This window comes from Drosophila elegans, unplaced genomic scaffold (genome assembly GCF_018152505.1).
Source record: "Drosophila elegans isolate 14027-0461.03 unplaced genomic scaffold, ASM1815250v1 contig_814, whole genome shotgun sequence".
Classification (NCBI taxonomy): domain Eukaryota; kingdom Metazoa; phylum Arthropoda; class Insecta; order Diptera; family Drosophilidae; genus Drosophila; species Drosophila elegans.
Window position 1 is genome coordinate 1539465 of NW_024546167.1, and position 17987 is coordinate 1557451.

The 17987-nt window shown below is 41.8% G+C and overlaps 1 protein-coding gene across 1 annotated transcript; it reads left to right on the forward strand.

Moving 5' to 3' along the window:
* Nucleotides 1-2438: 2438 nt before the first annotated feature.
* On the forward strand, nt 2439-7760 carry LOC108142045 (putative uncharacterized protein DDB_G0271606). The gene is given in 2 exon segments (XM_017265724.2): nt 2439-4368; nt 5598-7760. Coding segments are annotated over 2 exon segments (2355 nt in total). The 5' UTR covers nt 2439-3218; the 3' UTR covers nt 6803-7760.
* Nucleotides 7761-17987: the final 10227 nt, after the last annotated feature.

A 17987-nucleotide genomic window follows, 5' to 3' on the forward strand; every position in this document is an offset into this window, starting at 1 on the left:
CGAATCGGAATCAGAATCGGAGTCTGAGTTTAAGTCTGGGCTTGGTCTGGTTGGGTTCGGTTTTTGGTTTTCGGTTTTCGGGTTTCGGGATTCGGGTTTCGGCTTGTTTTTCCCATTTTCAGCAGAGGCTTTTCTAAAGAGCAACAGTCTTCCCATCAAAAGAATCGATGCCTGCACGAATGTACTCGGTACAATAATAACACACAAAACAGCCAGGCCAAGTACATTGATAATGAACCGAGAATTGTGTTTTGTATTTTTTTCTGCATTTGTATTTGCCATTACACAATAGCCGACAGAATCAACAACGACTTTGACTTATTCCTTTTCTTTGGCCAACTTTTTGCGGTTAAGATTTGCGTTCTGTTTTCGGTTTTTGATGTTGCTCCGTTGTAGGTCAGTTACTGGGGCAGGTTTTGCATTGTTTGCCGGTCTTTATTATGGTTGCTCGCCCTGTGTTTTCGCTTTATTGTCAAATGATTTGCAATTGGCCATAAATTCATTAAACAGACGAGCCCACATATCGGCTTTGTTTGTATTATACATTTTTAATGGGTTAGTAGCTCACTTCAAGTGTTCCATGACTTGCAGGAAATATGATGTCGATGCTTCAAGAATTTTACAAAAGAAATTCCGCTCTGCTAAAGAGGAATAATAAAATGAAGGCGGACTAAATTTTTAATTTGATTTGGATTTATTCAAAATCTATTTAAATTTATTTTTTAAGGACTTGTCTTAGCAAATTCTTTAAATATTAGGTTTAGGTTTAAGGTTTTGTGGAACAATCGTTAAAATTAAATAAGTTTAAGTGCATTCCTATTTTTTGATGGGTAAATAAATTGAAGATTCTTTGTAACGTATTAATTATAAAAGGTAGTATCAGATTTATTTCATATAATATGTTTTTGTTATATTATATAAAGTTCTTAAGAACATCTCTCAAAGAAGCAACAATTTTACATATTACATGTTGGATTTTTATGAGCATATTCAATTTTTATACAAAACGTAAACCATATTTAATCTTACAGATAAAGATCATAATGAGCAAAGATATAACAAACGTTATTATTTTGGAATAAATCAAGATTTCATCAACTATAATTTCAAACAAACCTCTAAAACTTGGTTATTTCTCTTAGGTAGCTCTGTTGAAATGTGATTGCACTGTGTACTTCTCTTAATCGTTCATTAATCGACTGCCGCCTGCATTGCATCGCAGTGAGTAGTGTTAGTCAGCTGAGAACCGGAATCCAATCACTTTGCGCCACTGAAAGTCGAACAAAAACATTACGAGATTTACTCATGGGCAGGCCGAAAAGAGGGAGCCCGGAGCTGGCAAAAAACACATTAATCGAGGGGAAGGTAAATTAAATGGGGGCCGAGATGGGGCAGTGGGCGGCCTAAGACAATGCCGGAGGAGGTCGGACCAGCTCATGTGGCGGATACGTGAGCGGATGCCAAACCGCATCAAAGTTTCGCTCGCACAGACCGAGATACTCTCGTGCAACCTGCAAGATACATTTGCAGTTGCCAGCTGCAGTGCACTTGCTTAATACATTTTTTCCATCTGCCGACTGAGCCTGCCTGCCTGCCTACACAATTATTCGGCAGAGCTACCTTGGCGAACCCATTAGGTTAATAAGAAGCGCGCTGCACAAGACAGATTTATATATATATCTGTATATATATACATAGGTATATGCTTGTTTTTTTTTTATGTATTGCTGGGCCCCAAAAAAAAAGTAAAAATGGCAAAAACTATGCGCGTGAGACGCGCTCTAACGGCGAAAACGCCGCAAACACTAAGGCCCCTGGGTTCCTGGATCCCTGGACTGGGCTGGCAGCATACCCCCCCCTCCCTCCACTCCCCTTCCTTATCGGCCATGTTTAAAGCTCGAAATTTATACGAAAAATTCCTGTAGAGTTTCGGTGCCACGGAAGAGCGGCAACAGCGCTTGCCATAAACCCAGAGACGACATTTTTATGGCAGCGGCAGGCGCAGCGCGGATCGATAAAGTGCCGGACAAGGAGGGCACTACCGTCGCACCGCTCGCTCCGCCCACTGATTGGTGCGTCGTGCTGCGCAAAATCCAACCCAGCCAGCGCTCACCGCACACAGATACACACAGTGAAAGGCGAGCGTTTATTTGATTTATTAGCAAAGAGCCGCCACCATATGTTTGTCTCGCTCTGGCCAAGGCTGAGTGGACTGAAAATGCCGACGCACACTCAGATACACAGAGCCACACAGATACAGATACATATGCAGGCGCAGATACAGATACAGATACAGACGCAGATACAGCTACAGCTACACAGCTACAGATACAGATACGGGGCCGTCAAGACCAGTTTTTCCAGCCACCCTGTCTGGCGGTCCGTGCGACCGAACGACCGAGCGACCGCTTTTACCGCCTGCTCGAGCGGCCAGCGGCACTCCGTCTCTCATTCGACTCTCGCATTCGCCGTCGTCAGCACACGCGCACGCAACGCACGGCAGCAACATCAGCAGCACGGCAGCAACACCATCAGCAATTCGGTTCTCGTTCTCGGTTTCTCGTGTCGTTTCGCATCGGTTCGTGTGCCTCGTCATCAGCCCAAAAAAAAAAAAAAACCGAAAAACGAAAGATATTATAGCCAGGGAAAAAGCGTTGAGTAGAACGCACCTCGAACAGGTTTCGCCGTCGTCCGGAGAAACAGAAAGGTGCTCAATTCCGCCCAGTGTGGAGGTATTTTTTCGGTGTTCCCGCTATAAAATACAAAAAAAATAAATACAAAATAGGCACTTTCGCGTCGGGTTTTAACAACAATTTTCAAGTGTTTCTGTTCGCAAACAACACAAGCTGAAAGAATATTTGTGACTGTGGCAAAAACAAAAAAAATAAAATAAAAATTAAAGAAAAGCTGTTAAGCTAAATCCAAAGAGAGAGAGATATCCAAAATTTTTGATACGCAAAAATACAAAATACGAAATTTGATAATACAAACTATAGCCAAAATCAAAATCAAAATCAATACCAATACCAATACCAATAGCAAGTGCAACATGGTTTCCCACAAAATGTTCAAAATGTCTAACTAAAGAGTAACTAAGAGTAAAGAGTTAAAGCGCATATTATACGGATTGAAAGGGCATCGTCCATCATCTACGAGATCCTCATCTGCGAGATCTTCTTTGGAGTACGAGTACTGAAACTGGAAGCAATCCCCACAAGATGCTGACCATGGAATCGGATATGAAGGGCAGCCTGCTGCATGCGACGATGCCGCCGCATCACACGAGTGCCGCGTTGCACGGACATGCTGCATCGCCGTACTCGGCCCTGGCTCCCCTGATGAACCTGGGCCAGTCGCACCTGACCCACTCGCAGCTGAGCCACCACAATCACCATCACCACCACATGAGCGCCCACATCGCGGCCAGCCAGAGTCCCAATCCGTTGAGTTCGCTGCAGTCCTCGATGGCCAACACCCTGAATGGCAGCCAGGTGGGTGGTCAGCAGCAGCAGCAGAGTTCGCCCCTGCACAGCTCCAGCGAATTGAGTCCCACGCAGAGCAGCATTGGCAGCCACCACATGACCTCGCCGGTGAGCCACCAGCAGCATAGCCAGCAACAGCAGCAACAGCAGCAGCACTCCCAGCAACAACAGCAACACTCCCAGCAACAGCACCTGGCCGCCGGATCCGCCCTGAGCAGCCTGACCGGTGGTTCCAGCAACAACAACAACAACAGCGCTACGGCCAACAAGAACCAGCAGCACGCGGACCGCGTAAAGCGACCCATGAATGCGTTCATGGTGTGGTCACGGGGCCAGCGGAGGAAAATGGCCTCGGACAACCCTAAGATGCACAATTCGGAGATCTCGAAGCGGCTGGGCGCCCAGTGGAAGGACCTCTCCGAGTCGGAGAAGCGGCCCTTCATCGATGAGGCCAAGCGACTGCGGGCGGTGCACATGAAGGAGCACCCGGACTACAAGTACCGGCCGCGCCGCAAGACCAAAACGCTGACCAAGACCAAGGAGAAGTACCCCATGGGCGGACTCATGCCCGGCCAGGCGGTGGGCGGACCCGGGGCGCCGGGCGAGCCGGTCACGCCCACCCGGGCGCAAGGTCAGCCGGGCCAGAATCAATCGCTCAACGGCAGCGGAGGCAGTGCAGCGGCAGCGGCGGCGGCGGCAGCAGCGGCGGCCCAACAGGCGCGCCAGGATATGTACCAGATGAACGCGCCGAACGGATACATGCCCAACGGCTACATGATGCACGCCGATCCGGCCGGAGCCGCCGCCTACCAAACCTCCTACATGACCTCCTACATGGGCCAGCACTACTATCCCCAGCAGCAGTCTAGTCTGGAGCAGCAAATCGGTGAGTAATCCTGCGTGGATTCCGTACTTTCAATAATTATTTTCGAATGTGTAACAATCGGGGTTTGAATAAGTATTCATTCACATTCTGACGCAACCCGACGGCAATCGAAGTCATAACTTTTTTACATTTAAATATTTATAAGTAAATCGTAAAAGATTATTTCGATTTTGAGATTGTCACATCTGCCAACGTCTTATCTCTTGAGCTAAGCTGAAGCTATTTTTAACTTGACTGAAGTGACAGACCTGAATCTCCAGAAATCCATATAAATAATGGAAAATATAAAAAAGTTTAAAGACTTGGGAAGTTTTTTTTTTTACAAAAATCCATGTTACAATGCAAGATTATATAACGTCTGTTTTAAAAGTACGTTATTGATTATTTAGTCTTTTAGCAAAAACGGCTTTTAAATGTTTGAAAAATATCTTTTTGTTTTTTATTGGTAAAATTGCTGTTAACATCAATGTTTAAAAGCATTAAGTGCCAAATAAGTAAAGGCTAAATAGGTTCATTGTCAAAAAATCTCATTTATGATGGTTGAAAGTATCAGTTTAAATGTTAATACAAATTTTACGGCATTTTAGATGTACAAAGATTTGCAATTACTAAGCGCAGTTTGTTTTTCGATTGCATGATACAGGTTTATTTTTTTCTAGGCAACAATTTATATAATTGTTATAATCAGCGGTTCCTTCGTTTGAATAAGCTTCGAAGAGCAAATTTTGAAAATAAAACAACATTGTGCAAGCAATTTTAAATACAAGAAATAGCTGCAATTGTTAACACAATTTAGAGCATATGTGGCAAAGCGAGTAATAATGAACTCTAAACGCTCTTATTACCTTCTTGAAAAAATTACCTTCACAACATCCACTTAATAATATATAATATATGGTTAAGATAGATAAACTTTCTGTGATTCAACATTTTTAATTAAAGCTGTTTAATATCGGAAACAAGATGACCAACGACATCAAAACAATTAGAGGCGAACGAAAATTCCTGATAAATTAAATGTCTTACATTCAAACAGCTTTATAATCTAGATTTTAAGGTACGCCTTCTAATCAAACCAATTGGTATATTAATTTTTAAATTGTGAATATATAATTTGTATTCAATTGTAACTTTAGCTGAAAAGGAATATCCCATTCAATTTCTTTGTAGTCTCTTAATTATGTTTTATTATTTGTGTTCTAATCGTTGGAACTCCTCTTTTTTTGCAGGAATGTGTCACCAGCAGCACCAGCACCTCCCGCATCTGTACCAGACGGTGTCCGGCGGACAGACCTCTCCGTACGGCAGCAGTCTGCAGCAGCCGGGATCGCCGTCGCCCTACGGCGGCAGTAGTCTGCAGCAGCAGCCGGGCAGTCCGGCTCCCTACGGCGGAGGGGGTGGCGGGGTAACGCAGGTCTCCTGCCAGAGCCACAGCCCCAGCGACTCGAGCATCAAATCCGAGCCCGTGTCGCCCAGTCCCAGTGCCATAGCGCTCAACAACAACAACAACATCAACAACAACCACATCATGAAGCGGGAGTACAGCTCGGCGGCAGCGGCAGCAGCAGCAGCGGCCGGCGGCGGGGAGTTGAATCACCTGATGAATATGTACCATCTGCCCGACGAGCAGCGACATTTGCTGCACTACCAGACTGACTCGCCGGACCTGCAGCAGCAGCACCAGGCGATGCAGCAGCAGCAGCAACAGCAGCAGCAGCACCAACAACACCCGCAGCACCACCAGACGATGCAGCAGCAGCAGCAGCACCACCACCTGCAGCACCAGCAATCGCTGAGGACGATGGCGCCACTGGCACATATGTGAGAAATGGCCAGCGCCTATGGAGCAGCAGGCTCCAGTGTGAGCGTATCGCCCCCACTGCCGCCGTACATGCCGACGGCCTCGCAGCAGCAACAACAGCAGCAGCAGCAGCAACAACAACAGCAGCAGCAGCAGCAGCAGCAACAGTTGCTCAATGGACGGCCTAGTCCGACGGCATCGGGATCGTCGGGCGGCCGCTCCTCGGCGCATTCCAGTGGCCATACCGCCGCGCATTCACCCGCCTTGGCAGCCGCCTATCAACTGACCCCCTCCGCCGCTGCACCCCTCTCCAGCGCCAGTGCTTCGTCTGCTGCTGCTGCTGCTGCGGTAAATGCAGCGGCTGTTGCTGCTGCTGCTGCGGCGGGCTCTTCGTTCGCCGCCTCGGCCAGCATGCTGGACATGCAGCAGCAACATCTCGAGGAGCAGCAGCAACACCACCATCTTCACTACCAGCAGCAGCAGCAACACTACCAGCAGCAGCAGCAGCAACATCTGCCGCAGCAGCAACAGCAGCAGCAGCAGCAGCAACATCAGCTGTACCATCACTATCATCCTGGCCACGAGGCAGCGGTGGCCGCCAGTGCTGGACTCTTGGATATATCCACATTGTAAATTATTGAAAATATTAACTAAAAGCCCTAGGATACGCACACCACCCACACACACACACACAGACACAGACACAATTTTAGCCTTAGTTTTTAAGCAGGTTTAATTCAAAATTGCAGAGTAACATACACACACACACACATACAGACACCCACACACACAGGCGCATATAAATAAATGAATAGGATTAATGTTTAGTCATTTAAATGAAGCATACGCACTGTTGTACCACAATAGGAAGATGACAACCAACACTCACTTGCATTCCGAACTGTTCTGCCTCGATTTCCCTTGATTTTCCGCATTTGCTGCATAGCTAAAACAATTGTGTGATACAAATAAATTGTTGCGAATTACTGAGACAACAAATCGTTTGATTTAGCATTTCATTTTCACCCACTTTTTGCTGTACAAATCATTCTCAGACATTAAATGTGCGTTCGAGGGAAGCAACAAAGAAAACAAAACGAAAAACACGGAAGCAAACACAAGTTTGGTAGGAATAAAGACAATTGATACGAGAAAAGAAGGGGGGATGAAAATATTTCAAAAAAGCAAAGAAAAATGTCAAAAACATTCTATTTTATAAATTCTCTTATGCATTAAGTAATTATAATTATTATCTATTATATAAACAATTTAATTATTAATTATGCTTACAAATACAAGACAAGACAACCATAATTAATTGTAATAAAGCGAAAAACAAAATTATTATTATTAAAACATAAATCGAAACGAAGGCAAGCATCTACTGCATAATACAAAAAACACAGCAAGAAAAAATGTTAGTAAACCTAAAGAAAATTTAGTAAAAACAAAACCAAGAAACGTGCAAAACGTGAATGTGAAACATGGAGCAAAGGCAGATAAAACATACAAATCCAACAAAAACATTGCCAAGCACCTGGAAATAATAAAAACAAAACCCATAAAAAATCCGCAAAAAAACAAATAAAAGAAAAATCTTTACAAAAATTTCAATTCATTTTTCATTTACTATTTGCCGTCGGCAAAAATGGGAATAGCGATGCCAACCGAGGATCCGTGAATTTGGCATATCAAGTTGATATGCAGCTCTAATGTGTCAGATGCTTAATATTCAAGTTTTATTTTTATGACCCTCTCACTTTTAAGTGGGCTGCGTAATTCCTAAGACAAAGGCGATTAGAGTAGTAAAACTCAAATGAAATTCACGCATTGTCAACATAAATAAAGTGTTTGTGGATGTCATTAAACGAACCTTGACAAATTAGAACAAAACGTGAAATGCGAGATTCCCATTAAAATGTTTCATATACTGCCTTGTTCCATTTGAATATTTCTACGCTCCACAATAATTTGGAAATTTCATGTCAATCGCATGCCGTAATCTGGCATTTCAATATTTATCTAAGTGCATTTTGTCAACGATTAAGTGCAGTTTTCGTGACCGGAAGTGGGAGCTTTGTAGCTGACACCGTCCAAACTAATTCTACTGCCCATGCATCAAGGTTGAAACACAATTATTAGGAATTTTGATAATATGCATGTTGATATACAATTTTTTCAGAGCCGCTCACCAGACCCAGATTGTCCAATCACTCGACCGTCGTCGGTGAACGGGCCTACAAAACCCCATAATACCCACTTAATATGGCTAATTTATGCTGGCCAGACCATCACATCTGGCCCACGCGCTCCGCCAACATTTCATAAAGCTCATAAAAAATTATGATATGTATTATTAATGAAAATTGCAAATTCAGGGGGTTGGGGGAGGGGGGCGGTGCGTCACAGGGCACAAAAACAAACAACGACTTTGGCTACAAAACAATTTATTTATTATGTGCAAACATATACACTGTTTACTACACTTTTTGTGTCATTCGCGAAATCGGCTGATTATTATAATTTCAGTAAATGCTTCGGCTTAAAATGAAAGCTGCCGCGGAATTTCAATTAATATATTTCCAATTTTTCACCACCTTTCCTCTGTTTTCTGCCATTATTTCAACTTTGCAATCAATTAGTGCCAACGTTTTTTAATTATAAAATTTTACATCCAAATTATTTTCCACTTCGAATGCTTAACCCCTGCCCTGGGTTGATTAAAAATGTTCAACCTTTTCTTTTGGCTCTAAAATACCCATTTTATTTTTCTCTGCTCGAAACAGTTGGCATACATAAAAAACGAGACTCGATTTGCATTTGTCGCAATTTTCATAATATTCACAGATATTTCTGTGGGTCTCTGCTTATCTTTGATTTTGAGGCCTGTTTATTTGTGTTGAAATGCGAGATTGCCGAGCGGCATGTTCGAGATACATGCATAATTTTTCAGCATTTTTTTTTTGGTTGTGTGAAACAAATGCAAAACAAGGGAAATATTTATTAATGCTATATGGGTGTCATTTGGGCTAAGTTGCAGCAGATACGATCTAGCTCCACTGCGACATTTGTTTGACATGCAAATTGCAGATCGTCAGGCTGAGAGATTGTTTCAGTCGGTTGCGCCTGATATTTGATTTGGATTTATTTCGAAATGTATTTGTTTTGTTCTCTTGTCGGCCAGCTGTGTTTGCTTACTTTTAATTAGCTTAAAAAATTGTCCGGCGTTTTGCGTTCTGTGTTCTGTTTATTTGAAATTTATTCCTCCAACTAATTTTTTGTGGCGCTGTCATTTGTTGCAATCAGTGAGAAAATTAAACGAAATCCCGATGACAACATTTTTATTGCTACTCGCTTGCCATTAAAATTAAGAGCTAATCACGCGTTTAACAAGATTTTGTGTTGTGTGTGTTTATTTGGTGGTTTCTGACTTCGATCACTTTTTTTTTTTTCTTTCCTCTAGTGGGGACAGGTGCTTAGGTTTATTTTTTGGCTGCAGCTGAGTCAGCACAGCAATCGACGATCGTGAGAGTTTTTCGTTTGGCTTTGTTTTGGCTCTTTTGATTTAGTTCATTAATTGGCCATAATAGTTTTGTTTTATAACTGGGTCTGTGGTGAACTTGAATTTATTTATTTATTTATTGAGAGCTGGGTGACATACCGCTCAAGTAGTTAGCATCTTTGTATTGTTTGTTTTTGAACTTGGCTAGTCCTCAGAATTTTTCCCCAGTTTTACTCTGGGGGATTTGCTAATCAGATTCACTCTCTCTTTCTTTGGGGAACCGCCTTCAACCCTTTAATTATGTAAACAATAGCTAAGCGAGTGCCAGAGAGACGGCAGCAAAGATGCAAAGCTAGATGGATAGAGTTGAACAACTAATTAAACTTGAACAATGGCGAAAAGTTGGCAAACAAATGTCATTACTTCGACTACTGTCTGGGCAGTAAGTAGTAGAAGTAGTAGTAGTAGTAGTAGACTTGGAGTGGTTCGTTCGGTTTTCGTTTTGGGCTGGTTGACACATTTCTGGAATGTAGGCTAACCGAGTGAGACATGCAACGAAATCGAGTTGATTCGTAAGCCCAAAACTGTAACCAATTCGGAACTGGGCCTGTTTTTACAATTTTTTTCGGCTGGCTGTGGCTATTCGTTTCCGAGATGCGAGTACATAAACAAATCGGATTAGTTGACAAAAATCCAATTAGCTCTGGGCCCCAAACTCCAAACGGTTAACCATTTTCAACCAGCCGAAGAAGGGGAAATAAGTTGAGCATTTGATGGATGTGTGGCAGGCGTAAGAATTTATAGACCGGTGATTTGATCGATAGGCCTCGATGTCGAGCGATGATTTACGAGGCAGGTACTACAGAACGTACAGAAGGTACAGGTAAATGTCCGGGGATTGATGCAAATTCTCAGACTGCCTGGCGACCCCGGAGATAAGCTGACGGGACGTCCACCTGCACCGGAAAAGGTGGCAAAAGATGGGAAAACCCAAAACAACAGGCTGGTCGCAGTGCACATGTAGCAAAGTACCTGTACACACGGATAATGAACCTCTAAAATCCACGCCTCGCAAATCCGCATCCTCGTTTTTGGGCAATAAAGGGCTAAACAAACAGGCCCGACAATAAGTCCCTATAGATCGCAGTGCATATTATCATAATCACCAATAAAACCAAAACCCTGGTCGCAAACTAATCCACTGCAACCCATCTCGGGCCTTGTTGCATTGAGGGATTTGTGGTCCGACTAAACTTGAAGTTTATCTGCATAATATTCGTTTTCTGTAGCCTCACAATTCCCGGTATTCCATCTCGACCAGTCAGCCCGTCCACCCGCATTTTCGCTAAGTGTAATTCAATCACATAATATGTTCTTCGGAGGGGAGGAGAGCCAGCATAAAGTGCGCAATCTGAATCCCATGGGGCCACTGGCTAATCGCTGTCTAATTATAATTTTGCATTTTTATCGCCAAGGGTCTGGTCATGTTTCGTGAGGAAGATGGGGGAGGGGATGGAAAGGGGACGGGGAAGGGGACGGCAAGGCCGTTTCTGTTTCGGCTGAGGTTTGTTTTGCAATTAGGCGATTAGTCACGCCCTGATTTGTCATTGATACTCCGTCCGTCCGCTCGATTGCTCAGTTTCGGTGAGTGTTATATGCAGTAGAGTTTACTGAGGCCCTGTAACTTAACTATATAAACTATGCGGGCTGGCTTAGTGATACAACAGACATGGGGGTGGGGTAAAATATGCAGATAGCAAGCAAGGAATATGATATGCGAAGCCAGAGGGGAAGTATTCTGTTGCATTTTGGTTTTAAGGAATTTTAATGTAGATTTTGTAATAGTTACTTCTGGATTGTATCATATTTTTAAGGCACTTTCTTTATAACTTTAAAATAGGGTGAGCAACAGAAGTTTCAACCAATAGACAAAATTGTCTGGACAACCAAACATTCTGTTAACATTTAGAGCACCAAAGCAACTTCTTATGGGTTTTGATTATTTTAAGGCCTTTTTTAATATTTTAATTAAAAGCATACTAATAATAATCAACCCATTTAATTTTGCTAAATTGCTAACATGGTAATGGGTCAATATCTCGTCGTTAATTTAAAGGCCTCAATGTTCCAAATTATATTTTATAAATAACTAACTTCACAACCATAGATATATATTAGGAAACCATATCTTAAAATTTCACTAATAGCTCAAACTCGTTTATGTAACAATTAACATTTTAAGGAAGGTAATACAATCGGTTGAATTAAGTGAACAGCACAATACATCATAAAGCGTTCTCAAAGTTTTTGATTTGCTGATAAAGGCTATTTGATATTTCTTTAATTTAAAGACTTTTTGACATGGTATAACCGTTTTTACTAATTTGAACTAAAGTTACAAGTAATATTTATTTGGTGGCAGATAGATTACTTTGCAAGTCTCTCATCCAATTAATGCAAAACCTTAAATAGTGATGTATTTATGAGTTTTAAGGCAGAACAACAGCAGCAACAGCGCGTTGCACTTGTGTCACTTAATTAAGTCGACGTTTTATTGTCGTCATGGCAGCATCGTTGCTCAAGTTAATTACTCAGAGGAGGTGGCTCAGTCGGGGAGAGCCTAGACTCCGACTCAATCCCCCCACAAATCCGTACCTGTGGAAGGCACTACTTTTCAACTGCTGGCTGCAAGTGAGCATAACAATTCCCCACTCTTTCCAGGATGCCGAGTCCTGAGTCCTGCACTTTGGCGCATTTGTTGATTCGCGCACTTGAACAACGTGATGCTGATGGTGATGGGCCAGGGGGAAAAGGCACAACAACCAGCAGCAGCAGCAAAAGCAACAGCAGCAGCTCTTATCTTAATGAGTTTTTATGCATCTAATTAAATAAATTGCACCCTCTTTGGGCTTTTGGCGCCATGACAACTCTAAAGTCTGCAGAAATCTCTCACTAATTTTTTCGCTAGTCAGCATTTGCGATTGCCCATGGCCCCTGGTTAAAAAACACACCCACTAAATGAAATTCAATTTTAATTACAATTTTTGCGCTCCCTTCCCACCTTTTGGCCACTCAAATCGATTTTGCTAACCAATTTTTTCCACAATTTGTATGTGGTCGTATGTGTGATGTGTGTGTGTTGTGTGTGTATTTATATAAATATATATGGCTGTGTGTACTTTTGTGTATATATTTTTAATCAACCGCGCCCAGACACAAACGCTTAACAACATTTTCAGTGGCTTTCATTTCGAATGTCCGGCAGTTTGTTGAGCCGCAAAGCAGCTACAGATTGTTTTTATATATGGTACACAACTCTTTTTATGAACCGTATGGATTTATTTACTTGACGTAGCCATTCCCTGCACTCCCACCGCCTCTCGTCCATCTCCGCTCATCACATTCGTCGTCGTCGCATTTTCAATTTTTCGCTTGCAAATTGGAAAAGTTCAAACGCACACACGGTCTGACTTTGGGGATGTGGATGGTAAATCGGGGGCCCCCGTCCAAATCCAAAAGGGGCAACCGAAATGGCGACTACGGCCTGACCGGACTCCGAACCGAGCCCCAGACTCAGACTCTCCAGGACCAGAATCACAGACACATGAGTGCAAAAGCTGCCGATAAATGCGACGACGACGGGCGATGCAGCACTGCAATCATGCTGACCCATGCACAGTGTGCGAAAAGCTATTTAATTGACTTGAATTATGCAACAGAAGACCCTTCCTACACCCTTGCAGAGGGTATTATAATCTCAGAATTACTGTTTAAATGTCATGAAAATCGGACGACTACATCATAAAGCTCCCATGACAACGATCATAACTTCTCTATTTTATGTATTGTACTTTTTTCTTTTAAATTAATATGAAAATGGTTTGAAAGTTCAGATTTATAATTTTAATTTAATTCAAATCGGATATCATATAGGTGCCATGAGAACGATCGAATACTTGAGCTTAACATAAAAGCATTAAAATCTAAATTTAAGTGTTTTCAAGTATATTTAATTTTTTCAATAGCTGCAAGGGTATAAAAACTTCGCCTTGCCGAAGATTGCTTCCTTTCTTGTTACGATTAGAAACATCATCCATCACTGCAAATTTTTATTTTCAAAGGAGAACTTAACATTTCTTCTAAAAATTGATAATCTTGGTTTAATATTAATCTAGAAATTATTTTAAAATAATCTATTTGGATACATTTTCTTAATCAAGGCGAGTCCTTTAAGTTGTTATTTAATTTTATTTAATTTATATTTTTGCAACTATATCTTGAAACTCACATGTCCAAAATTTGTAATCAAATAATCACATTTTAGAGAAGGTTTTATCATGAATTTATTGAAGAGAATATAAATAAATATAAAGGGTTTCAAAAAAGGATCTTTAATAATGTTCAAAGTGATATCGCCCATGTAAAATATTTGAAAAAGAAAGTTGTATGCATTTGAAATCAAATAAAAGTAGTTTTCATACCAAAGTGCAATGGCAATTCGGTCGTAGCTTATGTTGCATTAAGAGGGGCGGAATAGGAAAAGGGCGGGACGCATTTACATACGCACACCGTCTCATACTTATTTCGAACATTTCGCCATGTCCGGCAATGTCAGCCCCAACGAATGACTGCCTGACTGAATGACTGACTGAATGACTGACGAACTGAATGACTGACTGACTGACTGAGGGACTGCTGGATTGATCGACTGTCGCAGTGACCAATGGAAGCCGACGTCTGTGCCGTCTAGATAGGGCGTGCAGCTCTTTGCAGGCATGTGTGTGCGCGCTGATTGATTGATTATTTGTTCCGCATCACTCACCTGGAAAATTCAACTGAAGTGGCAACTTTAATTAATTTGCTTATGTTTGTTGGCCCGACTAGCCTCAAAAGCCAGGCCAAGCCAGAAGTACATACTACATGATAAATAGGGGGGCCCGAGTATATAAGAGTAAGTATGCACATACACAGTTTAATAGACTTGGGCTGGGCGGCTGCGACTGAACTTAATTATTGGGGGATATAATTTAATTTAAATATGTACAATGTACACATATAGAAGCCATCCGTCTGTGACCTGAATTCACATCGGAAGTCAGGATGAACATATGAATTAACACACAAAATGATGTCATGCCAAACTGGTTTACTTGAGACACGCTGCAAATATTTTACTGTCCGGCGGACAAACTGTCATAAACTAATCGTAGACAATGCGAACGGAGCTCCTCCGTAAGTACCACTTAATCCATGTCAATGGGGTTAAGTCCATTGGTCGTACATAAATTCCGAGCTCAAATACCAAAAAGTGTGGTAAACATATCCACAAATCAAAATAACTGTTTTCACACATCTAGGCCTATCAACAATGGGAAACCAGAATACAAATGTACCAAAAACAAAGACGCTGACCAAAAAGTGACCAAAGCCAAGCGTTGCGATGACATGAAAATATTTAAAATACCAAATGAGACTTGACAAAAAGCATAACAAATTAAGACTTATAATTTAGCGTGCGCCAAAATACCGTTTTGTCTCAGATGGATCGATCGACTCAAGAAAACAATGGTGCCTGCGGAGAGCTTCGGTTGATTTGTTTATGAGAAAAACCGACGGGGCATCGTACCGCATTGAATTCCCCCGATTTCGTTGTCATTTTATAGCATTTTAAACGACAAATTTATCATTTGCTATCCGCATTGAGCATTCAAAACATTTCGAACTTTCTTTCCAGCCAAATGGAACCTGAACTAACCTCGGTTGTTGGTTAACCCGACCCTAGAATTAATTAAAATCTCGGTAAATTCGCCCGACTGACAATGATTTCTGGCCAAGATTGGCTGGAACTATGCGAAAGAGCAACGAGTTATGGACCAACTCTTTGGGGTTTTTTCTAAATCGAGGCAGGTGGCGGTGATATTACCAAATATGTTCAATATAAATGCTTTAGTATAACCCTTTAATATAAAAGTATGAAATGAGTTAATATCTTTATACCCTTGCAGAGGGTATTATAATTTCAGTCAGAAGTTTGCAACGCAGTGAAGGAGACATCTCCGACCCTATAAAGTATATATATTCTTGATCAGCATCACTAGGCGAGTCGATCTAGCCATGTCCGTCTGTCCGTCTGTCCGTCCGTCTGTCCGTCTGTCCGTCTGTCCGTCTGTCCGTCCGTTTATATGCAAACTAGTCTCTCAGTTTTAAAGCTATCTGCATGAAACTTTCCCAAAAGTTGTCTTTCTATTGCAGGTAGTATATAAGTCGGAACGAGCCGGATCGGACGACTATAGCATATAGCTCCCATAGGAACAATCAGAAAAATAAATGAAAAAAAATTATAACTTTGCTGTTTTTTAATTTTTTGTTTAGTTCTTCGACATATAGCAATGGTTAAATATTTCAGAATTATGGTTTAAATTTCATCAAAATCGGACGACTATAGCATATAGCTCCCATAGGAACAATCGGAAAAATAAATGAAAAAAAATCATAACTTTTCTGTTTTTTAATTTTTTGTTTAGTTCTTCGACATTTAGTAATGGTTAAATATTTCCAATTTACGGTTTAAGTTTCATCAAAGTCGGACGACTATATCATATAGCTCCCATAGGAACAATATAGGAACAAATATATAAAATAACTATCAAATAATTGAGCTGCAAATCATCATAGCTTCAATGTTTTTAAACTTATACGCAAGTAAATTATAATTTTAATGTTTTCAAAAATGTTTAATTCTTGCAATAGCTGCAAGGGTATATGAACTTCGGCTTGCCGAAGTTTGCTTTCTTTCTTGTTTTAACTTAAGATGTATTTGTATATGCTGGTTTAAAAATTAAATCTTAACCGGACCAGACTACTAAAGTTAAATCTGCGTTTATACTGCCAATATGCTACATAACTTATAATTTTATTTAAAATCTTAAAAAAAAATAAGAACTGATTTATTTTACTTCTAAACTAAATTACTATATTAGTAGTAACCTTATATAAATTTAGTATAATTGTTACATAGTTAGTAAACAATAAAATGGAAATTTTTTAGTTATATTTTATAAAGCAAAAAATGCTTTTAAGCTTAGAAATATTTTTGTGTATGTATAATTCCCGGTTTCATAAAGTATATTTTGATTATTTCTTCGTGTTTCCCGATGAACACTTGCTACTCCCCCTAAGCCGTTTTTTACCCTCCAAATTGAACTATCCCAGTTGCAGCAATAATAACTAGTAGCCACTTAATCATTTGCTCGCCTCACTTGATCCACTTGTGGCAATCCACTTAGGCCAAATTAGTTTGCTGACTAGTTTGCCGTTGAGTGAACCAATTAGAGGCCCAAAAACAGAGAATGTGGGCTGGCCAAGCGATCGCTCAGAAGCGAACAGGGCGATTTGGCAATAAAAAATCGGCAAAAGGCGGCAGCTGCAGAGGAGTGTTGTCAACAAACCGCAGCCCATAATGAGGCTGAGTATGAGGCTGAGTGTGAGGCTGAGTCTGAGTTGTTCGGGGGGTGACAAACTGGGAGGGATGCATTTTTTGATTGACATGTCGCCGACGGCCGGACGTTGACTTGCGTGTCAATTAAAACTAGGAGACTGACAGTGACAGGGAAAGCGACGGGATGAGGACGCCGGGGACTCGTCCTGTGGGAGAGCTGGCCCACTTTAATAGGCTGAAAGTGGATTTTAATTTCTGTTTGATTTGATCCCCTTCGATTCGAGCACGGGCAGCCCAGCGGGCGACTTCGGGGGAGGGTTCCATCCCACGGTACACCAACCCAGCTTCCCGGTGAGAACCCTTTTGCTGCTGACTTGAGCTTGCTGGCAGGATTACAACAGCAGCAGCAGCAGCAGCAGCAGCAGCTGCCTGTTCTGGACAGTAATTCGCATTAATAGCGCTAGACTGGTGCCGGCTCCCAGTACCAAGCCCAATCAATGCTAAAGACCCTGCCCGAATCGATGGCATGAGGTCGTGTTCGAGCCCATCGCTCAACTGGCCGGGTTCCCACGCACTCGCATCTCGAGAAAAAGTGCGACGACAAATGCTCTCGTTTGATAAATTGGGTGCCAAACCATAACACACAGTGCAAAAGTTGTGAAAAGTTAAACGCTCCCCTTTGCAAATGCCTGGGCGACACGCAATCCCCCGGCCAGAAGGTATCTTACACAGCGAGAATTTCGGGGTGATAAATACATGCGGTAATCGGATTAGTGCGCAGATTAGGGCAATTGGAATAAACTAAATGAGGTCAAATTAAGCAATGAAATAATTAAACGAAAAGTGTGCAGCATGAGAAATGGTTGCTTAAAGTTCAA